At 41.2% G+C, this 20384-nt stretch overlaps 1 protein-coding gene across 4 annotated transcripts in view; it reads left to right on the top strand.

Annotated features, from left to right (window-relative positions):
- RERE (arginine-glutamic acid dipeptide repeats) overlaps window positions 1-20384 on the top strand; it is a 418258-nt gene that overhangs the window by 180938 nt on the left and 216936 nt on the right. For 3 of the 4 annotated variants that reach the window (XM_027060521.2, XM_027060518.2, XM_027060520.2), the window contains exons 3-4: window positions 10258-10328; window positions 19494-19619. In XM_027060521.2, the coding sequence (XP_026916322.2) occupies window positions 10258-10328; window positions 19494-19619 (197 nt within the window). The remainder of the gene's footprint in view (window positions 1-10257; window positions 10329-19493; window positions 19620-20384) is intronic. The other variant, XM_027060523.2, reaches the window with a different exon arrangement.

Here is a 20384-nt window from a genome sequence, read left to right as displayed (position 1 = left end):
TCTCTGAAGTCCTAAAATCAGACCCACGAGGAAGTGGAGAAGAAAGGGAAAGCCCGAGTGGTGCCAGTGGACACTATCAACCTGCCCCCTACACACGATGCCGTTCAACTTGCATGAGAAGCTACCTTCCCTTATTCCTACTTGTGAAACCCTGGGTTAGAGTCACAGCTTAGAAACTTGACTTAGCTGTGACGTCTCTTCAGGGAGGCAGTTGTAGACTTTGTTCTGCTTTATTGTATCTGCCTCTGGGGATTAATTCTTAATCCTACTGGAAAGTAATAGTGTATGCTATCTAATCAGGCTATTTTAGTCATCCTGAATTGAGCACTGCATTCTATGTTTTTATACACTTGTTAGGGTTATCTGCTCCTTCCTAGCTTTTCCTATTTAAAAAAATTAGAATGGTTTTCCCAAATCATTGTTTTGGATGTCACTTTGTTCATGAATGTCATTTAAATATTTTGCCCTGTTTTAAAATGAAGATATTTGTATACATTGGCCAGAAAGGCTGAACCGTGAATAGTAAGTTCTTGGCCTGGCTCTTAAGCTACAGTCAAAGGTTTTGTCATTTTATTGTGTGTGGCCTCCATTCCCGGTGTCATTTGTGATCCATTTCATGCTCCACCTCCAGCCAGTACATTTGCCTTCAGGCTGACAGGAAGGATAAGGAGAGCAGGACCTCCTCCTTCAGTAATCAGTTTCCAGAAGTTGAAATACAGCAGTTCTGTTTATATCCCATGACCAGAGTTCAGTCATTTTATAAAGCCAGCTCTAATGGAGGCGGGCCACAGGCCGTGCGAGGCGTCTGTTTGTAAGCAAGAATGCTATGCTCCCCCAGCAGTCTCCACACAGACACTAAAACACAAGTGCAGTTAAAATTATTGCCTACATATAGTTATGTTTTTATTTCCACGTCCAGCTCTGATATTAGATGGTGAGCTTGTCAAGGGAAGGACAGTATTTTTATTCATCTCAGTATCTCTAGCACTTAACTGGTTTGTAGCTGGTGCCCAGTAAGTCTGTGTGTGAACATTTTATAAGTTTATGATTGTTTCTTGTAGCATGTACGTATCTTCATTTTTTAGCTTTAATATAATATTGACAGGATTTGCCTTTACTACTTCAAATGGAGAAGTCTCATTTCCCCCCCAAAGTTCTGATTCATTTCCTCTCAGCAGATGTTCAAAACATGATTTTTACGAGGTACAGATTACAGAGAGGAAAAGTCTCATTAAGTGTTATATTGGCCCAAAGCGGCTGCACGCAGGTTTTGAAGCGTGTTGGGCGCAGTTTCATGTAGAAAGCGGCCAGAGCTTCTTACACCAGAAGGTAAACTGAATCTCTCGTCATTCTTGGGAATCAAGGCGCATTGAGATCCTTTAAATACTGCTACCTTGCATAGATCTTTGCTAATTTTGATTCTAAAAGTGACAGGTAGATGGCGATTAGCAGAGCAGGTTACCAGACAAGATCCCCCTCTCCCCACTCCCACCATTTTGGCCTGAGAATGATGTAGCAGATTACCAGACAAGATCCCACCTTCCCCCCATTCTAGGCTGAGAACGATATATATGTTATAAAGCAAAATTGCCACACGTAGAATGCCAAGGAGGTAGGTAATTAGAAATCGTTGTGTAGGTAGAATTTTTTCTGCAAATACCTGTTGAGTATTTACAAAATGACATAATTCACAGTGGGCTGAAGATCTTTAATGGAAATCTGAGGTCTCCATATTTTTTCAGTCATGTGAAAGTGAGTAGAGGTTTTAAATTATTTTTGAAATTTCTTTGGTCTTTGACTTTAATTTTAAAATAAACACCTGGCCAAAAACAATAGTAACAACAACAAAAACCCAAATTAAAACAATAATGATTTAAGGGGAGAGGGAAGAGGCACGGATAGAATGAGAGAGTCAGGGAATAGGTTTCATTTGTTCTTAGAAGTTTATATAAATTAAAGCTGAGAATAAATTTGAGGCCTGGAGTAGTTTTGGAATAAGCTAGTAGAATTTAATGAAGTATGTTAGATGTCAGCAATAGTATTAGTGACATATCGATCAGTCGATAACATAATACAATCTTCTGTATCTATAACTTTGTGCAAGGCGTTTTGTGGAGGTGAGGCGGGGCAAGATACAAAAGTAGACAGGATTCTAGTTCTTGATCTTTCATTTTATAGGGAGAAATTATTCAAGTAGGGTTGTGCGTTAGTAACTGGCAGGCAGTGAGTGGGCAAATACTAACTGAATAGGACAGACTATAAGTTGGTGATACTGCGGAAAACATGAAGGACCATGAAGACCTTGATTTGGGTCTTGGAGTTGGGGCAGAATTACAATAGGACCAGGTAGAAGCAGAGCATCTCTAATAGGGGCAACAGCATGAGGGAGTTCATGGAACAGGGCATAATGTGGTTATAGGTGATTCAGGGACCAGTTAAGTAGATGTAAATGTCCACTGAAAAAGAATGAAAAGAGTAGCTTGTGGTTTTCTTTTCCTTCTTATACTTTTGTGTGAATTGCAATTTGTCAGTCAGTGAATGACTCTGGTGGTTATAATTTTGGGGTAGCAAATTCTGGATGCTTGCCTTATTATTGTTTGGCTCTTGATTTGATAAGTTTCTTTTAAGGCACTTTTTTGCATGCCTTTTTTCTCCGTTAAGTGTTTCTCACACAGCTGTGTGGATGTTTAGGTGACAGACTGATCACTCAAGAAGAGAATCACTCATGGGATTGTGTGGCCTGGTAAATGAAACCCAGGTAAATTTCTGTGAAAATCAGTCTCAGAAGCAATTCAGTAGAATATTAATATGTGTCGTGTACCTTGTTTGTAGATCTAAATCCATATGGTAAGTTTAACCTACTTTTAATAAATTTCAATTAATGTCTACGTTATGATTTATTTGAAATATATAAGAAAATTGTTTAATAGTAAAAAAGTAGGAAATTTTAATCTTCAGTGTTGCTAGCTAAAAAAAAACCCACAATAGAGCATGTCTCTGTCAGACTGAGAACTAAACTTTTAATTTCCCAGCCGTTAGTTATATTTAAGTCCTAACTCTTTCTGAGAAGTTGGTAATAAATACTTGAGTGGGAAGAAATATTTTATGAACATATACATTAGTCTTACAAGGAAGGCTTATAAGATGTGGAGCCTATAATGCACACACACAAATAATTGGTGTGGGAAATTCTGTAGCTTGATGCTTGAACTGTGAAACAGTTGCTTTTACAAAATTGAGAGCTGCAGACTACAATTAACTGTCATTAATTTCCTTGAATAGAAATATGTTCCATTTACTGTACAATCAGGAGCCAGGCTTGAATGAGTTTAAATAGATGAAATCTAAATTATACTGACGGTCCATTAAACACTAGCAGAAAAACCGTAAAGAAAATGGATTCACTATGATACCAGTTTATAATAAAATCATTTGCCAAATAAGAATTATAGTCCAGGCATTGTGAATTCTCCTGTGTATTTCCAGTGAGCACTGCAAATTGGTTGAGCCATTTATTGTGAAGCACAGGCTCCCAGCGCATTGTTTTCTGAGTAGGAGCCAGCAGTGTTGCTTGAAATCTGCTCTGCAGGACATGACACCAGATCAGACTAGCGATTTGTTTGTTGTCAGCCATGTGGGGCGAGAGGAGCCTTCACTCCAGCCCACCACTGCTTGTTTCTTCCTGTGATTACTGGGCAGAGTGTTCCTACAAGTGTTTGAACTCTATCTGCGTTGGTTTCCTAAATGTACATATTTCAGCCATGTTCCAGTTTGTAATCTTTGCCGTGGGGACCTGTTGTTATTTTCATTAGCAATCAGTCATCCTCTCCTAAATAGCAAATTTATAGCAGAATTCAGTTTGATAGGATCCACTGATTTGAGGGTGGGGTTGTCACCCACCTTCTCAGGCACTAAAAAGGTAGGTACAGTGTGGCAGCAGGAGTGAGAGTGGGCTTGAAATCCGCCTCCTCCATGTCTCTGGCGCCCTCACTAACACACTTTGCTTCCATGGGGCAGGTGCCACTGCTGATTTTTAAAGGTAGATCCTCCTCTCCCCGCTAGATTCTGTGTGTTCTCTTACGGCACAAAAGCTCTGCACAAACACAGTCGTTAGAAACTGTAAGAGAGATCCACATCACTTAACCGGAGTTTGGATGTTAAGCTGCCTAGGTCTTTTTCACAATTGGGATTCAGTGTGGATCACAAGGAGGGCTTTTTAAGGAACGTTTGCAGAAGGAAATGGTGATAAGAGTGCTTCAGACGCTCTTTGCTTGAGTAAGAGTGTTACCCTAGGGCCAGTCCTCAGAGCTTCAGTGTAACTGGTAAGATTGCTGCTGCGGGCGGCATGATCTTGCTTTCTCTTGTTTTATGGAGTTTTCAAGCCCATGTAGCGTATGATGGATTTGGCGGGGGGGGGGGGGGGGGGGGGGCGTGGTGGGCGGGGTCTTGCTGCAGCAGTTATTCCAAAACCTCAGCATCACTCCTTCAAGTTAGAAAGATGATTGTTTTGGATCAGTCTTTAAGCTTTGGATGTTCTAGACGATTTTCTGACGTCTAGAGGAGGAAATGAAAAGTGGGAAATTGGAACAGAGTCTCTTTTAGTTATGACCTGCTCCCCCCACCTCCCGGCTGTTTTTTCTCATCATCTAATTTCCTATTAGCAGTGAGGATAATGACAGATGGATATTTGCTAGAAGTATATGGTCTTCTGATTTTGGATAAAAGCCGGTGTTAGCTTTGTAGTGCTAGTTGGGAACCTGTAGACATTGGAATACATGGAATTTAATTTTCATGAAGTTTAAAAAGGAAGGGACCAAGGATGTGTTACTTGAGATCTTTTTTCCACTGAGTTTAGAATCTTTACGATGTTGCAGGTCAATTTTGGTGACTGTTTTCAGGGTCTGAACATAGGATAAAGGTAAACACTTGAGAGGATTTCACTTACTGAGGTTCTGTTTTCCCAGTTTTTGTTTCCTTTTCACTTTTTAGTTCTCCACCGTTCCCAGACGATGTGTCCCTTACACACTGAAGAATCTGGTAGAAAACTAAAAAGACATTCTTGCAGTTATTTCTTAAAGAAATATTTATTAGAAAATAGCATCCTTTATGTTCATACTGATGGAGCAGAACATTCTTTTTTTAATAATTTTTAAAAATCTTTCTTTTGAGAGACAGAGACAGAGACAAAGTGTGTGAGCGGGGGAGGGGCACAGGGAGAGGGAGACACAGAATCCGAAGCAGCCTCCAGGTCCGAGCTGCCAGCACAGAACCCAACGTGGGGCCCAAACTCACGAAACGCGAGACCATGACCTGAGCCGAAGTCGGATGCTCAACCGACTGAGCCACCCAGGTGCCCTGAGCAGAACAACATTCTTATGAGGATCTCATAGAACTTCTTTTCTGTTTTTGTTCAGGTCATTTGTTCCTTGTGTAATTTTTGAGTATTTATTCTGGAATGTAGTGTATTGTTAGATACAGAGTGGGGAATGGTGATGGATTTGACTGTCGTACGGATGGGGAGGCTGCTGAAGCGGTGAGAGGGGCTCCTCCATCGGAGGCCACGCTCTGTGGATTGGGATTTCAGTGTTGTTTCTCGCATGCACGTAGAGCTGCATTACCCTTTTGTATGTTGGGTACTTGGGAACACCCGTATTAACTAGTGAGATACTTGTAGACTTTTGATTCTGTCACAATAGACCAGTCGGCTGTTACCTCACTGAATGGTTCAGTGTCTGGGTAGAGGAATCCTGTGTAAGAGAAATGGAACATGGAAGAACAGAGCAGTCCTGAGAGTGTACCTCCTTGTCCACCACTGTGTCACCCAGCTGGGTCTCTGGGAAATTTATTTGTGAGATAGTCTGTTTATGCATGCCGCCCCCCCTTTTTTTAAACAGGTAGAAGATTTTCTATTGGAAATTATATTGGAGTTCCTTGCGAAGGAACGAGAAGGTATTTCAAAGATTAAGAAGCAGAAACACATTAACAGGAGGGAAATTCTTTAAAGGACAGAGCACCGTGGCCAAGCACTGCCTGTGCATTGTGACCCCAGCTTTAATGCTGGGCTCACAGCGCTGCTTGCCCAATCAGTTGGTGAAGGAGAGTGTCCACTGTGGTCTGGGAGGAGGCTGTCAGGAAGGACGCTGACAGGTTCTTTGTGTTTCGGGATGACAAACTGCCTGATGCTTCAGGCTGTGGTTTTTACCCTTGAGAGGACCATGCTCTTGCTCTATTTACATAAACCTGCTGATTTGCGGAGGGTTGTTGAAAGCAGAGAGGGCTTTCTTTGCCTTGAGAATCTGCCTTCATGTTTTGGCTGACTTCCTTCCCCAGCTTAGCAAATGCTCTGTTGTTTGCAGATGGCACAATAGATTCTTGGACACAGAGCTTTGTTGAGGTTGTGAGAAATAGCCAAAAACGCCCCTGCTCAGTATCATTGCATAGATCATGGATGCAGGATTGAGGTCACTCAATTGTGTGATCCATTCCCTGGCAGAGGCTTGGTGTTAAGAGAGCAAGTCTCAACCTAGACCCGTGGTTTTATTTCACACACCCCTGGTAGAGAAAAAAAAATTAGTTACCATGTATTGTTTGGAATAATTGATACCGATGGTAATGGCCTCACTCATTTTTCTGGCCTATTTCAGGCTTGCTGATTTTAAGATTAAAAAAATATATATTTGCCCTGCAGCACCTGTTTGCTCAATCTGGTAAACACGCATTTTCGTATGGATAATTTTGAAAATGTGCATTATGCACTTAATGGATTGCATCAGCTTTGCTCAGGTTTTTCAGAACTGCTAGCTTTGTGATAAAAAATTAAAAAAAAACAGTTTCTTTCTTTCTTCATTTTTCTTTTCTCCTTTTCTCTTTACTTTCTTTCCTTCCTTCTAAGAAAAAAGGTGTCTGCAAGTACATGTGTTGGCCATGGGAGATTTTCAGGTTGAGGCTCATTGACCCAACTGACAGAAACCAATTTTATCACTTCAGACAATCTATGCACTTATAAACTGCATGAAGATTCTTGGCAAATCATTTTGGCTTTAAAAGATTACTGGGCATACATTCCAGCTGAGATTTTAACATTGCTCTTTACTTATGTTCTCATCTTTCCCTTGCCAAATAAACCACTTTATTTTTGTGCTCACTAAAAACATCTATATAAAGTTATTTTCTTAAATAGTTGCTTAATTAATGAGACAAGAGAGAAATATTTTTTTATTATGAGTATTTGGCCTCATTTAACCTTGTTTTGAAAATCATTAAGGTAACACTAAGTAGTTTATTTTTCCCTGTGAGACTTGAATTCCAAATTGTTCCTTAGGATGTGTTCTCTTTTAGTTGGACCATCCTAATTTTTATGAGAGGGTGATAAAGAAAAATTTGACTCTACGATAATTTCTCATGCTTTTACTTTTATAATGAATTTAAAAAGTCAGATTAAAACAGTGTATTTTTTTTTTCCATTTTCTGTGGCAAGTTAGACATGGTAAAAAAGTTTATATTACCCTTGATCTTAGTGATTCTGTGTTTTACGATTACTTAAATAAAAGACTTTAAAAATTTTGTTATTTAATTATGAAGTGAGCTTATCTTTTTCATGTATAAGTTTCCAAATACTGATAGAGATCACTGGATGCAGTGACCTGTTTTATAGATGATTAGTCCTGTGCATTGGAATCTCCTATATGGATTTAGATGAATTTGGGTTGACATGGTAGCATTTTAAACAGAAAGAGGTGACTTTTTATCTATTAATAAGGTATTAATAAGTAGATGTAGTAATTCCGTGTGTCAGGTTTAAGGATCTTTCTCACTCGGCCTTGTTCCTAATGGCGGCATTCCTTGGGCCAAGGGGTGTGAGTCGGCCTCCAGGACTGCCAAAAGCTTGTTAAGGGCAGGGTTATCAGGGGCCATCCTCGACATCCCAGTTTATTCCTTTCCTCCCTTCTCTGAGAGTTACATCCAGGTATATTTACAGATAATCATTTTCCTGAATGTAACTTTGCAGTGAGAAATGAAAGATTATAGATTCTCTTTCCTTTTCTGGAAAGCTTTTTTTGTATACAAGTTAATAGCTACTTTAAGTCTCAGAGTTAGAGGGTTTATAGTTACAGTGACTCTGTTGATTATGAAAAGCATACAAAAAGATTTTTTTAAGAAGGGAGGTGTTGCCATTTCTTTACAGAGGAGCCTCATGAGAATTGACTGCCCGGGGAACGAACTCATTTTAAAGTAGGTGCTGGGAACATGAAGGAGTGAAGAGAATTTGGCATGGACAGAGTAATGGAGTTTTGGATACTATAGCCCAGTGGAGGTTGAGATGTAGTGTAGGACCAAAGCATCGTATGCAGCATGTGTTTTTGTCCAATGAACTTTAAGAAAGTGGAAGTCATTAGTTAGGAGGTAACCCATTAGTTCTGAAGTCAGTGAATATAGTTAGGTGTGACAGTGTTAAGAGATACAGAAGACAAGGTTTTTCCGTAGGAGGTGGGTGAAAGGAAGAGAGGGCCTGTAGACTAATTTGTGTTCAGGTTGAGTGAGACAGATACATAATAGGTATCTAGAGACTTGAAATACTGGTACTTGGTACAACAGGAATTGGACGCAGAAATTAAGATCCTTGGGTTGTTCCAAAATTGTTCAAGTGCAGTGTTTTTAATCTAGGAAACGTTTTTACTTGAATACCAAATTAGGGGTAGTGAGACAAACATCTGCCGAAGTGGGAAGAGTTCTCTTGTTTCTTAAGATGATTGGCATGTTAAATGGACGTTGCCTGAATATTGAGCAGAGTTATCTAGCATCCTGGACCCTGGAATAACAGAGAAAGTTCAGTCAACAGATTATTCCTGAGCTACTGTTGTACTTGAATTGAGGGATTGAATCTTTGTTGTTGAGTCTACATCCGAATAAAGAAATCAGTTTGGGACGTTCTGGATGCCTAGATGATTGGCATTCAGATTTCATTTTCTGGATTGACTGGGCTACAAAAATCCTGATGTCTTTCAGGAAGTTTCTTTTTTTTGGAAGGAAGTGTCATTGGTGAGGGCTTTCTTCATGATCCACCTCTTACTGGGTCAGCTAGTGCTTGTGGTGGTACTGGACTGTCCACTGGATGGATGACTCCAGATTTCTGCTCCTTTTCTTGTTCTTGACTCCACGTGTGTGAAATAAGGCAGTAGAGGAATCTGCTTGTGTTCTCAAGCATCTCAGTTATTTTAAGATACACTCATTGGGAAGGATCATGAGGAAGGATAAAACAAGTGGCATTTTGAATGTGGGTATCATGGTCGTTATCCCTAGAAAATTTGATGGACTGCAGATGCCTTTACTTCTTAGTAAATAATACATAGAGATTCCTATTCTAAGCTTTATGATGATCTTGGGTTGTCATGTGGAGAATTAGTTAAAGTCCCTTTATAGCTACTGCTTCCCTTAAAATCATTGCTTCCTTAAAAAAAAAAAATGTATCTTAACCTGCCATTTTAAAGACTTTAAACCAGCCCTTTAGAGGCCAGCTATCGAGAGCATCAGAAATAATTTCCCAACCATTGCCGTGTCAAATATAATTTAAGAAAGCACACTCTTATTCCCTTGAGAAAAGTGTGGTTTGGTTTACTACATCCCATCTGATTTGCGGCCTTCTTTGTCTTTATAATTAGAAACCAAAATGTGTTTAGGTTACAATTTAATAGTAGTAAGTTACCCACAACAGGTTACATTTCTTCTTTCTGTTTTCTTGGTTTAGGCGAAAAGGTCATTGTAATGGCATGTTGAAGCTAGTCTTCTTCACATGTTTCATTTATTTCCTCACAAATTATTTACTAAAAGTAAAGTAGCCCCTGGCAAAGCCATTCCTCTTTCTGAAGACATGGGAGCATCTATCTGAGTAAGACATTCACAATTTTGTCTTGTGTAGCTGTGAGCAAGTAATTCCCCTGATTGAAGTGTTTCTGTCAAAATATGGTTGATCCCACGAGATTTCCTTCTCCCTCTTCTTCAGGTACCCCGGAAGCAATAATTGAGGCTTTATCACGTTCTTTTAAATGATCAGAAAAGTGGTCAATAAGGACCTCAAGTCGAGGGCTGTTTTCCTCCAGCTTACAGTTATTTGTAATTTACAATTCATCTTTGAAAATTTTTTTCCTATAAAAGAGATGTGCTTTGTCATTTGTTTATTTATGCGGTGGCTTTATGGGCCCTGTCTTTGTTCCCTTAAAGGTAAATGCCATTGTTTTAAATTTTCTTTTTCTTTTAAAGACTGTGTGTATATCGAGAGTCGGAGGCCAAACACGCCGTATTTCATCTGTAGCATTCAAGACTTCAAACTGGTAAGCATTTTTAATGTCTGTTGCTTCTGCTCTGTACCTTCCTTCTCTTTCCAGTTCCATGGATTGCTTCTTCCTGGTTACTGACTTGATAACCAGTTCACCTCTGAGTGCTAATTGCCTCGCTGCTGTAGCACACATGTAAGGCAGTTAGTGGTTTTATCCGTTTGCTTTTGTAACACATACTGTTATAAAGCTTGTCCTGTGAACAACGTTTCCAAAGTTTTCATTTCTTTGGTAGCTGTTTTGGCCATAATTTCAGAGATTTTCTTGAGTTTCCGAAGCCGTGTGTTTCTTCTCAGCCATTGTGAAGAACCTGAAGTAAATATGGGAATTAGTGGTGAGTTGGAAAAAAAAGAATACAAATGGGCCAGAGAGTAGTTTTTGGCGATGACTGTCTTTTACCTAGATATTTTGAGTGTATCTTGGGGTTGCCTGGTGTTGGAGGTTGGGGGAAGGAAGTCTGGTTTGGGGATGTATAGAGCTATAGTACTTCCCACTGCCAACCTGCCCAGTTTTAGAAGTGCTGGTATTGCCCGGTAGGTAGGCAAATCTCTGGGTTGTAGACTGGTGGTTCCCAGCCTTGGGGCTCTGGATCCCTGGATCTCAGCAGAGATTTAACAGAGGTCTGCAAGTAAACATTTTCAGTTTAAAATATGCCTCTCATGTGTTTGTGCAGCTACTTCTCAAATATATTCATATGCTGGTGTGATTTTAGAGTGAAAAAATTCACTTTATTTACAGACAGTACACAGTTAAGAATCAGCTTTTTATGTGTTTTCCTCAAACATGGTATGCGAAATACCATCAGAGTACTGTCATTTGGGGGATCTTTTGAAACATCACAAAGGTGTCCTTGTACTTGAAGGTTGTGAACCCTGTCTGCCTGCTTAGATACAGGGAAATCCTAATTCTTTAGTTGTGTACAGGTATGTATCCGTATCTGTGAATGCTCTCATTTCCAAAACCCTTTGTAGCTTGACAGCATTTGTGTTCTGACACTCTGTATGTGATACTTCAGTCTAAAGAAAGGTAATGTAGTCTGAAGAGATCTTTAACTCTGCGTCTCCTTTGTTTCTTTTTATCATTTTTAATGACCCCAACTACCCAATTAGTGTATTCCAGTTTAGCTCGTTAAAAAATTGCATGCCATTTAATTTTCCTTATTAAAGTTTTGTTGCATAAGTAACACATGCTTACTGTTTTAAAAAAGTCAAGTGTGCCATTTGCTTCTGTGACTTATTTATTCTTGGTAGGCTGCTTTTAATTTCCCTGCTTGTGTTACAAGGAGGCCTTGCAGTTTAGTTTTGTAAGTCACTTTCTATTCAAATTTTACATCAGTATGAAGTTTTAACATTTTTAGAGGTCTTTGCTATTTCTTACATATTTCCTCCCAAAGATTTCTCTTGCAGATGCTGCACTGATATCTGAAAATCGGGGCAGTGGTCTTGTTTCCTGATGAGCTTTCTTTTGCTTGTGGCTACTGCTCCTGTTCTGTTTCTGCTTATTGTCTTTGTGGGTGGTTTTTTAATTTCAATTTAATTTAATTTAATTTAATTTAATTTTTTATGATTTTTTTTTTCTTCTACCACCAAATGTAGTACCAGTGCACCATGGAAAAGATATAGTCGTGAAATAAAGTTACAAACGTTTTTTTTGTTTGTTGTTTCTTTTTCAAACCTATTAGATTCAGAGCCCTTTTTGTATAATTTTAGCACATTAGCAGGTGCCTTCATGTTTGAACAGCGTCTCTTATGAAATGCTGATTACAGTGTGATAGTTGCTGTTTGGGGCAGAGGTTCCTGCTGAGTTACAGTAATTGCTCAGGGTATTAACAGCAATAAAAGCTGAAGCTTCTGTTGTCAGTATTGGTCTGGTACAACACATTAAAGCCGTCTGCAAAAACAGTGTGGGGAGTGGGCACGGTGTGTGAGTTGCACACTGCTACATCGCGTGTTTTTGTCTGAGTTCTATATTCAGCACATACGTGTAGTTGTTGTGTAAGAATAACAGAGATGGTGAAATACTGACTCCTAGAAAGAATGCAGTTATTGTCTGGATATCCACTTTCTTCTTTCCTTGGTTTGCATTTCTGCTTATGAAAAGATAACTTAATAGATGAGAATAATCATAGATTTTTTTTTCCTTCAGCTTACCCAGGCTTTTAAGGGGAAAAGATGAACAGAAGGAAATATGCTTTGTTTCTCTTCAAGATTTTAAAAAGAAGAAATTGGAGTTGGTTTTGCCCACAGCAAATACCGTGCATGGCAAGAGGAGCGACGAAGACAGAAACCCAACAGCTTTGAAATGTTGTTGATTAATTATGTATTTTATCTTTTTAAGCTTTTTTGGTTTGGGGTTGTAACTGAGAGATGTGTTCTTTGTTTACAGCCATTAATTGGAATTAACCGTTTTACTGTGGTGAGTTTTTGAGCATATGGTATATTTGAGACTGTGAAAAGAACTGGGCAGATGCCCTTTGTGGAACACATTAAGTAAGACTACAGTCCTTAGCAGCAGTTAAGGAATTGAGAGGTGGGCCTAAGGAAACCTCTATGACCAGTCACCAAAACTAGCGTGATGCCAGTTAGTCGAACTGAGAACCCTGGGTAACATTTCAGGAACTAGTTCTGTGAGAGATAAGAAGGGTCTTTGCATTTTCTGTGGGGACCTGGGCTGTCCCCTGGGCTCTGCCACTACATCCCGTGCAGTCAGAGTCCACGATAAGAAGGTAGTTGTCTCTGTGTGCAGGATTCCATTACACTGGCCAAGTGTTCAGCAGTGTCCCCGTTCACTCTCAAGGGGGTCCTTGTTTTAGGTGATAGTTTACGTGGCCATCTTGCCTGGGGGGATGGGATCCACGGCTTCCTCTTAGTTCGCACGCAGCCATCAAAACGCATAGGGCCCCTCCCGTACTATATTGGTCCACCCGTTTAGACCCCGCACTTTCACGGGGTACGTGGAAGCTGTGATGGTGCAAAGTGATCGAGTTCCCAGCAGAACTGAGGGCACTTTTGAAAGTAGCACTTTTAAGGGAAGCACATTATGTGTTGTGTTAGGAAGCTTTCGTCCTCGTAGGGAGTGTTAATTTGATTGGGCTTCTTTGCACACGAGGAGACCAGCCTGGGTTTGTTTGACTACGACGACGAAGGGATCCGTGGAACAAGTAGTCAAAGCAGGGGCGCAAGAGACAGGAGAGGCGAGGTGGAGTGAGGGACGGTGCATGCTTCGAAGTAGGAATAGGAAGGATCCTCAGTTCAATAAGGCAGCTGGGCACCTTAGGCTTCCGAGCGAAATGAGGCAGCTGGCAAAATCTTTAGCGCTTTGAAAGAATGGTAATATGGAACCGGCAGTCTGCGATCTTCGGGGCCTTGCTTGAAAAGATTAACCGAGAGACTGAAGGAGTTAGCTGAGGGGCCAACGGGAAAGGACGACTCGAGAAACGCCTCAGTGCCCACAGAGAGGGCTGGCAGACGCAGACAGGTTGCAGGCCTGGGGCGGCCGGAAGCCAGGAAGAGTGGGGACTGGAGCAGCTGCGCCAGAGAGCGGTGGGCGGCGACAGGGCGAGAGCACGCCCTCTTGCCCCGCCTGGAGGTCTGCCCCTCTGCCCCAATGTGCCCAGGCTTCCTCAGGCCGCCCGGTTCGGGTACTTGTTCGGGGTCCTTGTTTCTGCTCCCCAAGGGCCTGTTTTCTCGGCCAGCCTGAGTGGCTCTCCGCTCGCAGCCGAAAGAGCCTGGCATAACATCTCCAGCGCTCTCTTCTGCCGCGCTGCCGCGGCTCTCCTAGGTCGGTTGTGACTTAGTTCGCTTCCAGAGTTCTGTTCCCGGATGAGCCAAGACCACCAAGGAGCATTATATCCCCGAGTGCGGTGAGGAGTGTGTCCGTTAATCAGGAAGGCCTTTAACGCGAGCCTCCTTGCTGTGCTTTGTTGGGCGCGGCTCCTGGAGGAGACGGAAGCCTGTGGGACAAAGTGCCTTCCCTCAGTGGCCTTAGTTTCTGATTGGACAGACCAGTGCGGCATTACGGGGTGTCAGTCCTCAGAGAGAACGCTCTCCGTAGGATTAATGTGGAGGAAGCCATTCACTTTTTGTCCCCAGAGAAAGATTTCTTTCTTGCTTTTCCAAAAAAACAATAAAATTCCATTTTTTATAGAAATCCGGGCCGTCAGCATAATAGAGTTGATTTGCTATCGTAAATCCTGAAAATGCTTAGCGAGATCATTTAGATTAGTAATTTTCATTCAGTAGAACACTGAGGACTACCTTGTCTGGCTCTGATAGTACTACTTTGTACCTGAGTCTTCGTTCACAGATAAGTCATGGAACCCAGTCCTTCAGTATTCTACACGGACATTCTGTGTGGATGGATTCCTAATGAGCTTTTATCATTCCTACGTTAGAAAAAAAAGGATTTTGGTCTCCTAGAGTTAAATAATTATCGGTTCTTCAGCTGTTGTACGAAATGATTTTCCGGGTTGGATATGTAATTATTGCAAATATTATTTTGAGCAAATACCAGTGATTGATTCCTTTGGCGCCTGTTTGGTTTATTAGAAGTTGAAAGTTGTCATTAAAATTAAACCTGGTGTAGAGATTCCTTCCAGTTGGGGGAATGTCATTAGGGATATTATGGTATTTTTGGTCAACTGTTTAGGGCTCAGTGACTTGTTACGGCTCCGCATGGGCGAGTGTGCTTTTGTGGCCTTTCGTCCCTGACGGCACACGTTCTAAGTGCTGGTTGTGAGTGTGGAGGAGCTGAGGCTGCACGCCACATCTCCGTTACTGCTTTCTCTTTGTTTCATTGCCAAGTGTGAGCAGCCCGGGGGAGGAACATTCGGAATTACTTCTTCCTGGTCGGTGTCTGTAAAGAACCGTACCCCCAAAGTTGATTGCACAGTACAGCAGAGAGGGGCTGTGGAGACAGGAGCTTCGGCTCAGCTTCCACTCCCCATCGGTGTTGCCCTCTCGCCACCAAATCAAGTTTCTCAGAAGTAGATTAAAAGCAAGGAGCTGCTTTTCCGTCATTACAGTGAAAATTTAACTGGGGATAAGTAATTTTGTCTTTTCATTTCTTGTTAGGGACCTTGACATAGATGATGCTGGGGGATACGGGACCCCTCGTTACTGTGCACTCTGTGCACACACCTGTGTGTATACACCGTGAGCTCGTTTTCACTTAGGCACCACATGCCGCAGTTGTTTATTCCCATCTCGGCTGCTGTGCTCGCTCAGCATAGAATGCATGGTGTGTAGACGTTTGGGAAATGGGCATTCGTTTTGATACTAGGTAAATCTCGTATCAGAAACTTTCCTGGGAATGGGATAGGAGGACTGCATTAGTGTGAGTGTGGCTAATGCAGAACGTGTGGTGTCACCCAGGGACCGAGACGAGGGACGGTAGCGTGCATGTGTCCGAGCTTGACTTTGACATCAGCTGGTCTGTTCTTGAGTTGCTATCTTTCATGACCTTGGGCAAGACGCTCAGCCCTCCTAACTTTGTTTTATTTACCCGTGTAGTTGGGGTATAAAGCACCTACCTGGCAGGGACGTTGTTTTTCGATTAAAAGATGGAGCCTGCAAAGTGGATGCAGGGTGCTGGGGCCATGGGAGGACGTGGTAGGGATACGGTGTTTCATTGGTACTCTGCGTCCAAGCTTTGCAGGGGCAGACACCGTGCCTGCTTTTATTCACTGATGTATTACTGTGTGCTTAGCATATTGCCCAGCCCATCCACAACAAATGTTTATTGAATGTTGAGTGAAGTTAACATTTCAGTGGGAAAAAAACTCAGTGCATAAAGTTTTAGAAAAACGTTAGCAGTGATTTGATACAATGCATTAACTACAAATCCACCTTCTGTTTATTAAACAAACCAGAGAGACGCATTTCTTTACTGTTAGTCTACAGCGTGTAGTATTTTGGTTAGCTTGTAGTGTGTAGTACTTTAGATATTTAAATAATAAAAATCTATTCTTAAAATAACTTAAACTCAGTTACTTACTTTCTTCAGGAGTTTACAGAGGGTTGCCAAAGTCATAACATTTTTTAGGCATTATAATGTGTTTTGAATTTTCTGTATTACTGACTTTTAGCAAAGATAAATGAGGACTTAAGTCTGTAGGTAAACATTCCTGAGAAGGCTGGCTGATAGGAAAAATGCCTTATGATGTAATGATTCAGTTTCGTGTCAAGTAGTAGTTGATTTTCTCTTTTTGGTAGCCGCTCAAGTTAGATTTCCAGAACTGAGTACTTCTTTCCATAGTTCCTTTTTCTCCTCTAGTTCATTCCCTAGGAAAAGGTCAGTATCACCCATTTACATCTGTGTGACTTTGAGGATAGTGTTGGATAATGAAGTGAAATCCTTGACATTCGTTATCGACTGTTTTTTAGTTTACAGGGTGAGGAATTAAGTATTATTTAGAGACATAATGGAGTGTGCAGCTGAAGTCATTCTCCCACAGGGCTCCTTTCCGCTACTTTAGCTGTCCTCACCTGTCTGGAGTGGGTGCTCCAGCATGACACCACTCTTAACACGGTGATTTCCACGTCCAGCAAAGGTGCACCCTATTGATTTGGTGCTCAAGTATTCTTCTGGAGACCACACCGTTTTTCTCCCTTCGTTTACAGTACAGGCCATGGTTGCTTAGTTGCCATCTATAAGCATTATGATAAACTGTAATGGGTCATTAAGCTTGCTCCATGCTATTTGTTTGGAGTAGGCCACCAATAATAAAAAGTATATGCACAGAGACTGTATGTCCTTTTCACATGTAAATGTGACATTTATAATTTTATTTAATCCTTTAAGAAGCAAGAGGGGGATGAAATCCTTAGCCCCAAGTTTAACGGACAAAATATTGTCAGGTGTTCCCCCCGCCAGTTATGGAGCAGTCATGTTGCAAGTTATTTTGAATCACTACAGCCTTTTTCCCTGATACGAATGTCAACCTATAAATGGTGGGGCTGATATTCACATAAATGAAAATCAAAATGAGGCTTTGGGAATAAATACTCTCATAGCATCTTATTGGCCCCATTTACCCAGCTTCTCAGCAGGCTGTTTTCACTCATGACTGACAGTCATTGTAGGCCACGTGGGATTTAAAGTTTTAATGGTTCACTATTACTGTGAAGTTGGGTAATTCATTTTTCTCCTGGTTTATTTGGATTTTAGGACTAGGAAACCACTGAAAGAATTTCGTTTAATTATACTGTTCCATAAAATATGTATCTAAAAATGTTTACTAAACCTGTTCTCTGGAGGTGAAATGTTTTTAATGCGAAAAACCCTAGGTATTCTTACCTTTCTAAAAAAGGAGCTTAAGAAAGTTTGAGACAACTTCATATTTGCAGAGGGCTGCTTTGCAAGAATATTGGCAAAGTCTTATTCATATTCTTGATATCTTAGAATTGGAAATTGATAATTTGTGTGTACCTGTGGATGTTTGTGATTAAGGACTAACTTGAAATGGTCCAAGTAAAACCCACCAGAAGAACCAAAAGAAAATGAGGGAAACAGATACCTGTTCATGTTTTCCGATTCATAAGTAAGAACAGTGCTTTGCTTTGAAATGTACTTTTTAATACTTAAAATGTTTTAATAATTATTTGAACTTTTGCATATTTAAAATAATGCCAAGGTGCTTTGAAATGCTTTACTAGGTGTCTTCTTTATTTAAAGCTCTTGATGTGAATGAATAAGAATTTGAATGATCTGACTGATGAATTACTAGTGCAAAATATTCACCAGAAATTCATTTTTATTGGATGATTATGGTAAAAAAAATACTGAGTATATTGTATATTGTAATGCACAGTTGACTCTTTGATTTGGAATTTGTGGTGCTGGTATGGGGAGGAGGGAGGTGTGTGTGGAGCAGATCCTGCTGCTAACAACACTTGTTGTGATCGTGTGTTGTCCTTGAGGCAGTGGGAGTCAAGACTGACCACACAGGAATTGTACTATGGGGTGCCCAGGATATACTCTAGAAGGTGATCTGTAGAGAAGGCAAAGAAAACCATCGTGATAAAGACAGTCCCCGCTATTAGCTTATTTTCTTGGGATTTGTGTTTTTGTCTTAAAAGAGACATAGAAAAATAAGTAGTTAATGGAACATGTTAAAATCTTGGATTATGGGAAGTTGTTAGTGATTCAGAAGGAATTAAATTTAAGAAAGCTCCCTAAAAATGCTTTAATATTAAAAAGTTTGCTTGTCTGTTATTTTAAAGCAACTTTAAGAACAGAGATTCTTCTATAAGTGTTTGCATCTTATGGAGTTTGTAGTTTATTTAAAAACCACGAAACTGGGCTGGTTAGTTTTTGGAAGTGTTATGTACTCTCCAGAATGTATAAAAAGGAAACATATTTGAACTGTTATCGAGGTATCTGTTTTGATACTTACAAGGACGGTGCTGGCTTTCAGAAGTTGCTCTCTAATCTGCTGCTGCTTTAAATGTTTGCACGGTGTAAAGGAAGACGTGTAGACACGTGGTACGCACCGGCGCTCGTTTCGCGCCTAAAAGAAATAGTGTCTTTCTTGAGCTTATGTTTTGTGCCTGTTCACATGGGCACTGGGAGAAAATTAAAACTCACTTTAAAGGTGTCTTTTTTCCCTCTGTTATTAAGCCTTTGTCTTTTGCCTTGCCTTTAGCTTTACAAAATTAAACTAGGACTTTGAGAAAATGGTAGGATCTTCCTTTGACCTCCTAATGCCTCAAATATTTCCTTATTAAGTACCTGTCTTGTGCCTCTAGGGTCTCGCATTAGAAACTCTTCTGAAAGCTCAGTTTGTCCACTTCTGGTTCATTTACGGCTGCGTTTATCTGACACCATTGCGCTTTTGTTTTTATTCTAAGCAAAGCATGCCGTTGTCACCGTGTTTTGGCACTGTGTCACATCTTAACTTGGTTACTTGGGGGGCACACACCATACTGCTTTACAACAGGACCCAGATTAAAGTCTGGAGCCATAAGGCTCATATGTTTGTTCATGCTGAACTAAGGCAACGGCGCTGATGCAGAAAGGCTGATAACTTCGGTGTTAGAACAAATTCTGAGAGGCCATCTGCTCAAGGGTGGTGCAGATACGTGCTTGTGTGCTGCGTGCCCCCAGTAACCAGGGCTGGAGGGGACGTTGGGCATGCTAACTGAAAGCTCTTTTCTTTTTTAGGTCCACAACTCCCAGGCCTGCTGCAGATCTCCAACTCCTGCTTTGTGTGACCCCCCAGCATGCTCTCTGCCGGTGGCATCACAGCCACCACAACATCTTTCTGAAGCCGGGAGAGGGCCTGTAGGGGTAAGGAGAATCCCGTTTTTAAAAGCTATCAATATTTTATATCCCATAGGGTATAAAATAGGAATATTACCTCCCTCCCCAGAGCCCCTTTAAAAATGTGCTGTATTGTATGTGTTTTTAAAGGAGTAACAAGTACATGCACAGAGGAAGCAAAATACGGGACTTGCCTTACCCCTCTAGGACAGTTCCAGAAGTCAGCGGGGTTTGGTGGTGTAGGGTATTGGGGCGCCAGCAGAGAGCATGCTGGGCTGTTGCAAGGAGCAGGAGCTGGCAATCAGCAGCGAGTATGGATGTTGGCAACTGAAATGGGGAAAAAAGGGGGTAAGTTTGAGTCCAAGTGTGAAATGTGCACTTCCCCAGCATCATGGGGACTTAGGGCCCACAAATCTAAACTATTTTGGATGCTGTCCTCTCAGGTGACATTTTGTCGAATATTGCTCAGAAGCAGCTAGGCTCTTCTGCGATGCCAGATAGAGAATTAAACCCTTTGAAAGGCTTGAGTTAGGGTGTAGCTACAGTGGACTCGGCTGTGCCCTGGTAATGTCTCCGTTACCTGGTGGTAATGACGTGTGTGTGAGGTGCAGCAGGATGAAGTGTCTGTGGTGCTTTGTCCCTAGAGCACGGGGCCTGGTGTTGGTGATCTGTGGGTTGTTTGTGTGTCCTGTATCTCCCCTCTTATGAAAGTTGTGTAAACACCTGTCTGCCTTTCTTTTGCCTTTATGAGGATTTAATGATAATGTTTTCCGGAAGACAGGTGTTTATTCG

The sequence above is a fragment of the Acinonyx jubatus genome, chromosome C1, assembly GCF_027475565.1.
Source record: "Acinonyx jubatus isolate Ajub_Pintada_27869175 chromosome C1, VMU_Ajub_asm_v1.0, whole genome shotgun sequence".
In the NCBI taxonomy this organism is placed as follows: domain Eukaryota; kingdom Metazoa; phylum Chordata; class Mammalia; order Carnivora; family Felidae; genus Acinonyx; species Acinonyx jubatus.
Note: the sequence above shows the minus strand (reverse complement) of the source record. Positions and strands in the feature narration are given on the sequence as shown.